We start from the raw sequence: 10,708 nt of genomic DNA, 5'->3' as shown, positions 1-10,708 counted from the left end.
TCTTACACAACAAAAAGCAAATAACAGCGACACTTCATAAATACTGTGTTTTTTTTTGTGTGTGTGGGTGGGGTGGGGGGTGGGGGGTAGTACTTTATTCTGAAAAATACAAGCTTTTTCTGACTTCAAACTGGCATGTATCATGTACGCAAAACAAGATCAGGCAAATAAGGATCTGAACCAAACTATTATGACATCACAAAAATATATTGCGGGCACAAAATAGATCAAAATTTGGGATTTGTTTCTGTTATTTTTTTACATCTGTATTGTATATACATCTGGGGAAAATGTGAGATTGGCCAGTCCTCCAAAAATCGGATGCCAATAACATGATATGAGTGACAAGGCTCCTGGAGATCTATGAGCTAAGTATGTTTAGGAGAGAAACTCTGCTCTGGATTAATTTCCGGAACAGGTGTCCTGCTCCACTCTCAAGATCCCTGATACTGCACTCTAAGTCCTGCAATTGCTCCTCACAAACAACAGCTTTTTTCTTGTGAAATGCCTTGGAAACTAGGGACTGTTTAGGCACTTCGATTTGCTTGGACAAAAGGTGCACCACGGACTCAAGTAGAGAGATAGTCATCTCCCTTGCGTTGATCAATAGACTGACCATTCCGCAATCCATCTTGTCCGAAGTCGCCTTCCTGGTAGTCTTCTTGAATTGTTTACCAGCCTTCTTCACCAGTCTGATGTAAGACTGGATCTTGGCTTGGATGGTTGCATCATCTCCTTTTCTTAGAGCCACTTGCAGCTCTTGGATAATGGCCTTGAGCTCAACGAAGATCTCTTGCATGTTGTTGCAGAGATCCAGAAGCTCGAGAGAACATTCCGTCTCTCCATCCAATATCTTCCTCTGCTGGGAGGAACAGACTTGGTTGCTTGGCAACTGGATGATCTCCTCAACAGCACCGTAGATGTCTCCAAGCCTCCGCAGGCCATCACACATCGTCTCGATGGTGATGGATGAAGAGACACTTGTCTCTAGGCTGTGCAGATCTTCTTGTACTTCCGCCTCAGTGGTGTGATGCCTTGAAGGCAAGCTTATTGATCTTAGAGCAAAAGCCATATCTGCTTCGGAAACTAATCTCTGTATTGAGTTGGAAGGAGTGAGGACTTGAGGAGGAAAGATCAAGTGTTGTCTTGGTGTGTATAGTCTTGTCTTGAGACCTATATATACAGAGGATGGATGTGATGCAGCATAGCTTCGATGGTAGACAAAGGGAATCATGAAATTTTGTATTCCAGATGCTGCCGATCAAGGTTCTTGATCTGGGAGCAGTGTAGTGATTAAAACATTATAGCTGTCTAACTCTTAGCGCGTTACACTGGTGCGCTGGCTATCTTCCCGTTGAGATGTCACGTTGTCATGTTTCAGTGATGAACAGCAAGAATCTTCTTGGTGGTTTATAATAATGCTGGATCCTGGTGCAAGCACATGCATAGCTTTTATCTATGTGTTTTTGCTTGCATCGTCAGTGCAAAGCTGTTCTAATTACAATGTCAAACCTTGATGTTTGGTGCTGGCATGTTTAGGTGGCGTTGAGCAAGATCCACTGTACAAGGATAGTCTGCTTGTTGTTCGTTCAACATATTGTCCCCTTCTTTTTGGGTTTTGTATGTCAATTTCATATTAAGTAATTGTACCGACAAATTTGCAATGTATTTTTCCTGTTCTAATGATCTTTTACTTTTGCAAAATCGTGCCGTAAATCATCTTCAAAAAATCTCCAATGTAAATATATATTTATATAGTGACATTGTACATAAGCAAAACCTTGTTCGTACTGAATTTCTCCAAAAAAGTTGATTATATTTTGTTTCTTCCTTACTGCCGGAATGATCTTTAGTTGAGCATCTGAGGCTATCCGCTGTCATGTCTCCATTATTTGCAGCAAAGTCATCTGCACGAGATGCAGTTTGTTCATGGATCAAAACAGGTGGCAGCATGAAGCAAAATGAGGAGGAAGCAACCTTGTTGCTTCTTTGTTGCACCTGCTAGATAGGAGGAGTTGACTTCACAATTCCTACCTAACCTATTTCAGCGATCTGTCGAAATAATCCACGTGTTCTACAATTTTGTAGTGCATTGCGTGCATCTAGCTGACCTTATCACATTGTTATGTTCCAAGTATTGACAACAAGAATCTGCATAGATATCTAATATATATGTGGGCACGAAATGAGCTGGTACAGCTTTAGATGGCTTGTCAACTCTTGTCTAGATTGTTGGTGCTTGGATGTATAACTTGTATTAGTCATACAATCTGGTTGTTGGTCATTTGCCACACCTGTTCAATGTCCAGACTTTTCTTGTTGATTCAATATATTTTTCCCATTTTTTGTTTCTTGAAGCATTTCCCATGTGAGTAGCATGGCAGTTTCCTCGAAACCACAGAACACAAACTTCTAAGGTGTGCTTCTGGCTACATAATTATCCTGATCTAATAGTGCGAGTTCCATGCTAAATGCTTGTCTAAAGTGAGAGAGCATTTTTATTTAGTATAAAGTTGTGTTAAGAAACTCCGTCTATCTTGTCTCAACATAGCCGGTCCCAAGCCCGGGTAAAGGAGAAGGGTTGTGATAGGCTTGGCGAGCCAACGTAAAAACTCAGCCACTCTTATGGAGATGAAACCCAAAAGATTTTCGTTGGGGCGTAACCCTCCCAGCGACGCGCCACATCGGAACCCGGGTGTGGTGGAAAATGGGCAAGGGCCGGGCCGTCACCCCCCGGTGACGCGCCGTATCTTGATCCGGATACGGTGGCAAGTGAGCGAGGATCGGGTCGTCGCATCCTTAGTGGCGCGCTACATCGGCGCCCGGATGTAGTGGAAAATGAGCAAGGGTCTTCGCATTTGACTCGACGAGTGCGAAGGGTAAGGAAGCTAGCCGAGCCTAGGAGGATTCGCTTAGGTAGCTGGAACGTAGGGTCTCTGACAGGGAAGCTTCGGGAGCTAGTTGATGCAGCGGTGAGGAGAGATGTCGATATCCTTTGCGTCCAAGAAACCAAATGGAGGGGACAGAAGGCGAAGGAGGTGGAGGATACCGGCTTCAAGTTGTGTGGTACACGGGGACGGCTGCAAACAGAAATGGCGTAGGCATCTTGATCAACAAGAGCCAAGTATGGAGTGGTAGATGTCAAGAGACGTGGGGACCGGATTATCCTGGTCAAGCTGGTAGTTGGGGACTTAGTTCTCAATGTTATCAGCTCGTATTCCCCGCAAGTAGGCCACAATGAGAACACCAAGAGGGAGTTCTGGGAAGGCCTAGAAGACATGGTTAGGAGTGTACCGATTGGCGAGAAGCTCTTCATAGGAGGAGACCTCAATGGCCACGTAGGTACATCTAACACATGTTTTGAAGGGGCGCATGGGGGCTTTGGCTATGGTACCAGGAATCAAGAAGGAGAAGATGTCTTAAGCTTTGCTCTAGCCTACGACATGATTGTAGCTAACACCCTCTTTAGAAAGAGAGAATCACATCCAGTGACTTTTAGTAGTGGCCAACACTCTAGCTAGATTGATTTCATCCTCTCGAGAAGAGAAGATAGGCGTGCGTGCCTAGACTGTAAGGTGATACCTGGAGAGAGTGTTGTACCTCAGCATAAGCTGGTGGTTGCTGACTTCCGCTTTCGGATTCGTGTCCAGCAGGATAAGCGTGCCAAAGTCGCTAGAACGAAGTGGTGGAAGCTCAAGGGGGAGGTAGCTCAGGCGTTCAAGGAGAGGGTCATTAAGGAGGGCCCTTGGGAGGAAGGAGGGGATGCGGACAATGTGTGGATGAAGATGGCGACTTGCATTCGTAAGGTGGCCTCGGAGGAGTTTGGAGTGTCCAGGGAAAGGAGAAGCGAAGATAAGGATACCTGGTGGTGGAATGATGATGTCTAGAAGGCGATTAAAGAGAAGAAAGATTGCTTCAGACGCCTATACCTGGACAGGAGTGCAGACAACATAGAGAAGTACAAGATGGCGAAGAAGGCTGCAAAGCGAGCTGTCAGTGAAGCAACCGGTCGGGCATATGAGGACATCTACCAATGGTTAGGCACGAAGGAAGGCGAAAGGGACATCTATAAGATGGCCAAGATCTGAGAGAGGAAGACGAGGGATATTGGTCAAGTCAAATGCATCAAGGACGGGGTAGACCAACTCTTGGTGAAGGACGAGGAGATTAAGCATAGACGGCGGGAGTACTTCGACAAGCTGTTCAATGGGGAGAATGAGAGTTCTACCATTGAACTGGACGACTCCTTTGATGAGACCAGCATGCGTTTTGTGCGGCGAATCTAGGAGTCTGAGGTCAAGGAGGCTTTAAAAAGGATGAAAGGAGGCAAGGCGGTGGGCCCTGATTGTATCCCCATTGAGGTGTGGAAAGGCCTCGGGGACATAGCGATAGTATGGCTAACCAGGCTTTTCAACCTCATTTTCCGGGCAAACAAGATGCCAGAAGAATGGAGACGGAGTATATTAGTACCAATCATCAATAACAAGGGGGATGTTCAGAGTTGTACTAATTACCGTGGAATTAAGTTGATGAGCCATGCAATGAAGCTATGGGAGAGAGTCATTGAGCACCGCTTAAGAAGAATGACAAGCGTGACCAAAAATCAGTTTGGTTTCATGCCTGGGAGGTCGACCATGGAAGCCATTTTCTTGGTACGACAACTTATGGAGAGATACAGGGAGCAAAAGAAGGACTTGCATATGGTGTTCATTGACTTGGAGAAGGCCTATGATAAGATACCGAGGAATGTCATGTGGTGGGCCTTGGAGAAACACCAAGTCCCAGCAAAGTACATTACCCTCATCAAGGACATGTACGATAATGTTGTGACAAGTGTTCGAACAAGTGATGTCGACACTGATGACTTCCCGATTAAGATAGGACTACATCAGGGGTCAGCTTTGAGCCCTTATCTTTTTGCCTTGGTGATGGATGAGGTCACAAGGGATATACAAGGAGATATCCCATGGTGTATGCTCTTTGCGGATGATGTGGTGCTAGTTGGCGATAGTCGGAAGGGGGTAAATAGGAAGTTAGAGTTATGGAGACAAACCTTGGAATCGAAAGGGTTTAGGCTTAGTAGAACTAAAAGCGAGTACATGATGTGCGGTTTCAGTACTACTAGGTGTGAGGAGGAGGAGGTTAGCCTTGAGGGGCAGGTGGTACCTCAGAAGGACTCCTTTCGATATTTGGGGTCAATACTACAGGAGGATGGGGGTATTGATGAAGATGTGAACCATCGAATCAAAGCCGGATGGATGAAGTGGCACCAAGCTTCTGGCATTCTCTGTGACAAGAGAATGCCACAAAAGCTAAAAGGCAAGTTCTACATGACGGCTGTTCGACCCGCAATGTTGTATGGTGCTGAGTGTTGGCCGACTAAAAGGTGACATGTTCAACAATTAGGTGTGGCGGAGATGCGTATGTTGAGATGGATGTGTGGCCACACGAGGAAGGATAGAGTCCGGAATGATGATATACGAGATAGAGTTGGGGTAGCACCAATTGAAGAGAAGCTTGTCCAACATCGTTTGAGATGGTTTGGGCATATTCAGCGCAGGCCTCCAGAAGCTCCAGTGCATAACGGGCGGCTAAAGCGTGTGGAGAATGTCAAGAGAGGCCGGGGTAGACCAAATTTGACATGGGAGGAGTCCGTTAAAAGAGACCTGAAGGATTGGAGTATCACCAGAGAACTAGCTATGGACAGGGGTGCGTGGAAGCTTGCTATCCATGTGCTAGAGACACGAGTTGGTCGCGAGATCTTATGGGTTTCACCTCTAGCCTACCCCAACCTGTTTGGGAATAAAGGCTTTGTTGTTGTTGTTGTTGTTGTTGTTTGTTGTTAAGAAAACATTATTCTCTCCTGAACCGTTCCACGTTTCAGGTGATTGTTCCATTGCCAGCTATATATCAATATCAAGTATATATGATCAAATGGGAAGTGGTAAAGAAGACAACATTACACCAAATCCTGCAAAGAAGCAAGCCGCCAGGATATAACGTAAGACGACAGTGGCATCTGCATACATGAAGACAAAAATTGACCAGAAGGGATGTACCAAAAAGTTGGTTCTGATGATATGTTTTGCCATTTGTATTTACATTGGGCTTTAGTGGGATGATCAGCAAATCCTCTAAAAGGTGGATGCCAATCACAGTCACAGGTAATTGCAGTTGGGCCTCTACAAGCTGAGAGCACTCAGAAAAGAAGAGAGACTCTGTTCTGTATCATTTTCCTGAACATGGTCTTGACTCCACTCTCTAGATCAGCGATGATCTCCAGTGCCTGCAACAGATCCTTCTTGCATGCGGGTTTTCTCTTCTGGAATATCTGGGAGACAATAAGACACCACCTGCCAGAACCTAGCATGGCCAGTGGTCTCCTGTGCTTCTGTAAGTATCCTGATCACCCTGCTGTTGTCATTGTGATCAAAACCAGTTACCCTCCCAACCTTCTTGACATGTTTCTGCATCTTGCTTGACACAGCGGATGTGGGACAGAATCTTGAGCCGCACGGCCGCATCATCTTCCCTTTTCATAACCAAATGCAGCTCCTGAACACTCAACTTTACCGAAAAAGTCTTTCACCCCACTTTATATATAAAGCAAACCACCAAAGCCACAAGATCCAATAAATGTTCACACCGCACACACACGCAAAGGTAGCACACTAACAAGGTCCACGAGGGTTTTGACGAGGGCACAACTCAACACACCATAAATAAACGAAAACAGGGTAGCATCGGCCACGAAGGGCTAATGCGGCTCAGGCGGAGGTGGAGGAAGCGGCGGCGCCAGACGGAGGGCCATCACACGAAGATCTGCGATGAGGATGTCGATGGCGTCTCGGTCTTGAGGACAGCTAAGCGTTCACCAGAGCTCAAGTAACCACACATTTTAAAAACCGCGTCAGTAGCACGTCGAAGGGGCGCACACTGGATCACAAGTTTATTGCGAACCGTCCAAAGCGTCCAGGAAAGCACCCCAATACCCAGCCTCCTGATGTGGTGGATATGCTGTGGAGAGGCTTGGATTTTCGCGAAGAGGTCGGAGAAGTTGTTGTTACACCAAAGTCCGCCGACCACCTCCCGGAAGCAACTCCAAAGGAATTGCGCGGACACGCATGTGAAGAAGATGTGATTCAAGTCCTCTTCCGTCCCGCACAAGGGGCAGATCCCATCGCCAGGGCCATTCCGCTTGAGTACCTCCACCCCTGAAGGCACCCGTCCCTGGATCCATTGCCATAGAAAGATCCGAATCTTTAGTGGTAGTCTAATCGCCCAGATTTCATATGGAAGGGTGAGAAGAGGGCTTTATAAAAGCCATCAACGTGCGCGCGAATCTCAGCTGGACGTTGCAGGAGGTTATCACCGTCCAAAGGAGGGGAATAGAGTTACGATGCCGCCGGCCATTGGCGATGGCCTAGAAGTATGCCGTATTGCGTCACCCTTGAGGACCCATCTCTGGGTACCACGTTGGCACCAATAGGCCTCCTCGGCCGTGTAAATTACCGTCAGCTGTTCCTCGAGATCATACCGGAGCATCCACTCGTCGGAAGACAAGCCCGAGGAGTCTGCCCAAAGGTCTAAAGCCTAGATGGAGTCGAGAAGTGCTTTCTTATGCTCCCTCAAATTCCGACCGAGGTTAGCTCCCCACCACTTCATAAATTGGCGCGCGCATTTAGCGCAAAAGTGCCAGGAGTCCACAACCGAGAGGGACCGATGAGGGGAACCGCGGGACGCAATCCACTAATTGCGGGCAACCTTGACGAACCCATCCTGGTTAACCCAGAAAGTCTCGAAGCGGAACCGTGGGGGTTGTGGCGGACGGTCATTCTCCGAAGAGAGGAGTATAGGGACGTGATCTGACCCGATCCTTGTGATGGCCCGGAGAAGCTAGGGGACAGCGGAGCTCCCACTCCGGCGACACGAAGACACGTTCTAGGACGGACCACATCGGGTCGACCTGGCGGTTGGTCTAGGTGAACCTAGCAACAAACCTATCTAATTCTCGAAGACCGAGATGCACGATGCAGTCGTTGAACATCTGCATCCGAGGGTAGTTGACTAGATTATTGCTTTTGTCCTCGGCCGAGCGGATAAGATTAAAATCGCCCCCAACCACCACAGGCAGTTGAGTGTCTGAGACCTTCCTTAGAAGTTCGTCGAGGAAGGCCTCGGAGCGGTGGTGGTCGGCAGGCCATAGACTATGACAATCTCCCATTTGAAGTTGAGAGCCCTTTCGAAAATCTCCATGCCGGCGAAAAACTCTCCCCTGTCCATGCCGCCCACCTCGAAGGTGGCATCCTTTATGCCTAAAAGGATGCCAAAGGATGCCACCCGAATGACATGTGGTCCCACTAGAAGCGAGCCAGTGGAGGTAAACAGGTGAGAGCTCAACCGCTCAAGCTCCGGAAGAGGAAAATCCGTACGCATGGTTTCTTGGATGGCCACTATGTCGATTCTATCGCCTCGCATGTACTCGATAAGTTCGTGGCGGCGGCTATCCTAGCCGAAACCACAGATGTTTCAGAAGAGCGTCCGCATCAGGGGGCCATCGGGGGGCTGCTTGACCCCAGGACGGGGGAGGCACTTTGCGCGCGCAAGTCAGTGGTGCGGGAGCGAGTGCGACCACGGATCTCCACCATCGTCGTCGAAGTCACCCCATGCGGGGATGGGGTAGGCGTGGATCCGGAGGTGGTCGCGCTTAGAAGGTGCGCGCAAGTCTCAGCCAACCTCCCATCTAGGATCTCGTGAGTGCGGATCACCTCTATCTGGACTAAGGGGGGACCCACCTCCCCCTGAAGACAATCGCCGAGTCTGCAGTGACCTTGGCAAGATGGCCAAGCGGGGCCGACTCAAGAGCAGAGAATGAGCAATTGGAAGAACTAGAAGGAATGACTGGAGTACCTGTCTCGAGGTTTCGGGCTGTCGCCCGGATCTCCGCCTGCTCGGGGATGGACGGAGCCAGGCTGTCCGCTGGTCTGGCCACGTCATTCCGAGCGCTGGGCCGCGAGGCCGTCACTGGAGTCGACGCGGACCTGGCCTGCCTGGAGTTATCGTGCCAGAAAAGGAAAGGGTAAAAGGAAAGATAAGCCTGCTTTGCCTGCCGGCCAGGCTCGCAGCGGTGACGGCGCCCCTGCGGACGCGCAGTCTGGCTCGTCTGGGCTAGCTGGCGACATGCTTGTGGCCTCGGCAGCCTTGGACACGACCGGCATTTTGAATCCGGTGCCTCCCCCAGAGCCCGAGGGCGATCCCGCGGGGCCACCTGCTGCCTCTCCTGCCCCTTCTGCCTGTCGGGACTGGGCCGTGCTCAGCGAGGTCCCCGACTCGCAGCAGGCTACGCAGACGACGACGCCCATCTTGTCGGGCCAAAGTGGCACCCCTCCCGAATCGGATCCTGTGGAGGAGCCAGATGCTGACCTGGTCGCGACCCCAGTCGAGCGCGTTGGATTGGCCAGTGCTGCGCCCGAGCCCCACGCCGCTTCTCCCGCCCGCGCATCGGTGACCCCACGCAAGGACAGATCCATGTCGCCCACCCCTGCCCAGCGGGACCCGCAAACGCCCGCACAGCACTGCGCAGCCCCAGCCCCCCCAGGCCCGCTGCGACACTGCCAACGCCGGACAGGCTCGGTCGGGCATGCATGGATCCGGACCTGGTCGTTTCGCCTCCCTGCCGATAATCATGCGCCGATCGCGCGGATCAGCTGCCACCGCACGCCCTTGGACGCTGGGGGACTTCCTCGCCGCAGCCACCAAGGAGCTAAACGCTACCATGCCGGTGCCCGGGAAGAGGCCTCGCCGGCCTCTCGACTTCGCTCCTCGCCGTGGCCGATCTGCCTCCACCACGTCCACGCCCGCTGCACCACCCACGGCCGCTCGACGTGCGCAAGTTCAGGTCCTACGCACGCTCGGAATCGTCGGGACTAACCAGAAGATCTCGGCCGCGGAGATGAAGACATACGACGATCTATTTGCTGCATCAATCCCGCTGTCCATGATGTCTGCCATCGCCGCGCTGGTCGATCGTGAGATCCCAGCCTGCCTGACGAGTCAGACCGCTGCTGCGGCGCACGTCGACCCGGTGTGCGCAACTTAGATCCTCCTAGACACCACTCCCCGTCGATCCACTCTATATGGATCACGGCCTCAAGATCGTTGTATGGAATGTGCACAGCCTCAACGCACGAGCGCGGCGCCACGCCATCCGCACGCTGCTTGACACCACCGGCGCCTCCATTGTATGCTTACAAGAAACGAAGATTGAGTTGCTTTGCTCGTCCATTGTTCTTGACACGCTTGGCTCGGAGTTCGACGACTACACTTACCTCCCAGCGCTGGGCACGCGCGGCGGCATTCTCCTGGCTTGGAAAAGCAGGGCTGTGTCCATCTCTGATCCCCTGTTCACCAACAACGCGATCTCGGCCCGCGTCGCCACGCCCGGCGGCACACCGTGGTGGATCACCGTTGTTTATGGGCCACAGGATGACGTGGCCAAGGTCGCCTTCCTGGAGGAGTTACGCGAGATTAGAGCGGACTGCCACGGCCCGTGGATGCTCTGCGGGGACTTTAACCTCATCCTCCACTCCGAGGACAAGAACACGGACAACCTAAACAGGCGCATGATGGGCAAGTTCAGCCGCCTCGTCAACGACCTCGCGCTCAAGGAGGTATATCTCAACGGGCGACGCTATACATGGTCGAACGA

At 50.8% G+C, this 10,708-nt stretch overlaps 1 protein-coding gene across 1 annotated transcript; it reads right to left on the bottom strand.

Annotated features, from left to right (window-relative positions):
• Positions 1-361: 361 nt before the first annotated feature.
• LOC119335211 lies at positions 362-1,072 on the bottom strand. Its single transcript, XM_037607373.1, has one exon. It carries the CDS (start codon positions 1,070-1,072, stop codon positions 362-364), a length of 711 nt encoding a protein of 236 aa, XP_037463270.1.
• Positions 1,073-10,708: the final 9,636 nt, after the last annotated feature.

Source organism: Triticum dicoccoides, chromosome 7B (genome assembly GCF_002162155.2).
Source record: "Triticum dicoccoides isolate Atlit2015 ecotype Zavitan chromosome 7B, WEW_v2.0, whole genome shotgun sequence".
NCBI classification, from domain to species: Eukaryota; Viridiplantae; Streptophyta; class Magnoliopsida; order Poales; family Poaceae; genus Triticum; species Triticum dicoccoides.
This window is presented reverse-complemented; position numbering and strand designations above follow the sequence as displayed.

What these genes read in the sequence shown, in the direction of transcription:
- LOC119335211 (XM_037607373.1), bottom strand. Translation starts at nt 1,072, where the DNA reads ATGGCTTTTGCTCTAAGATCAATAAGCTTGCCTTCAAGGCATCACACC.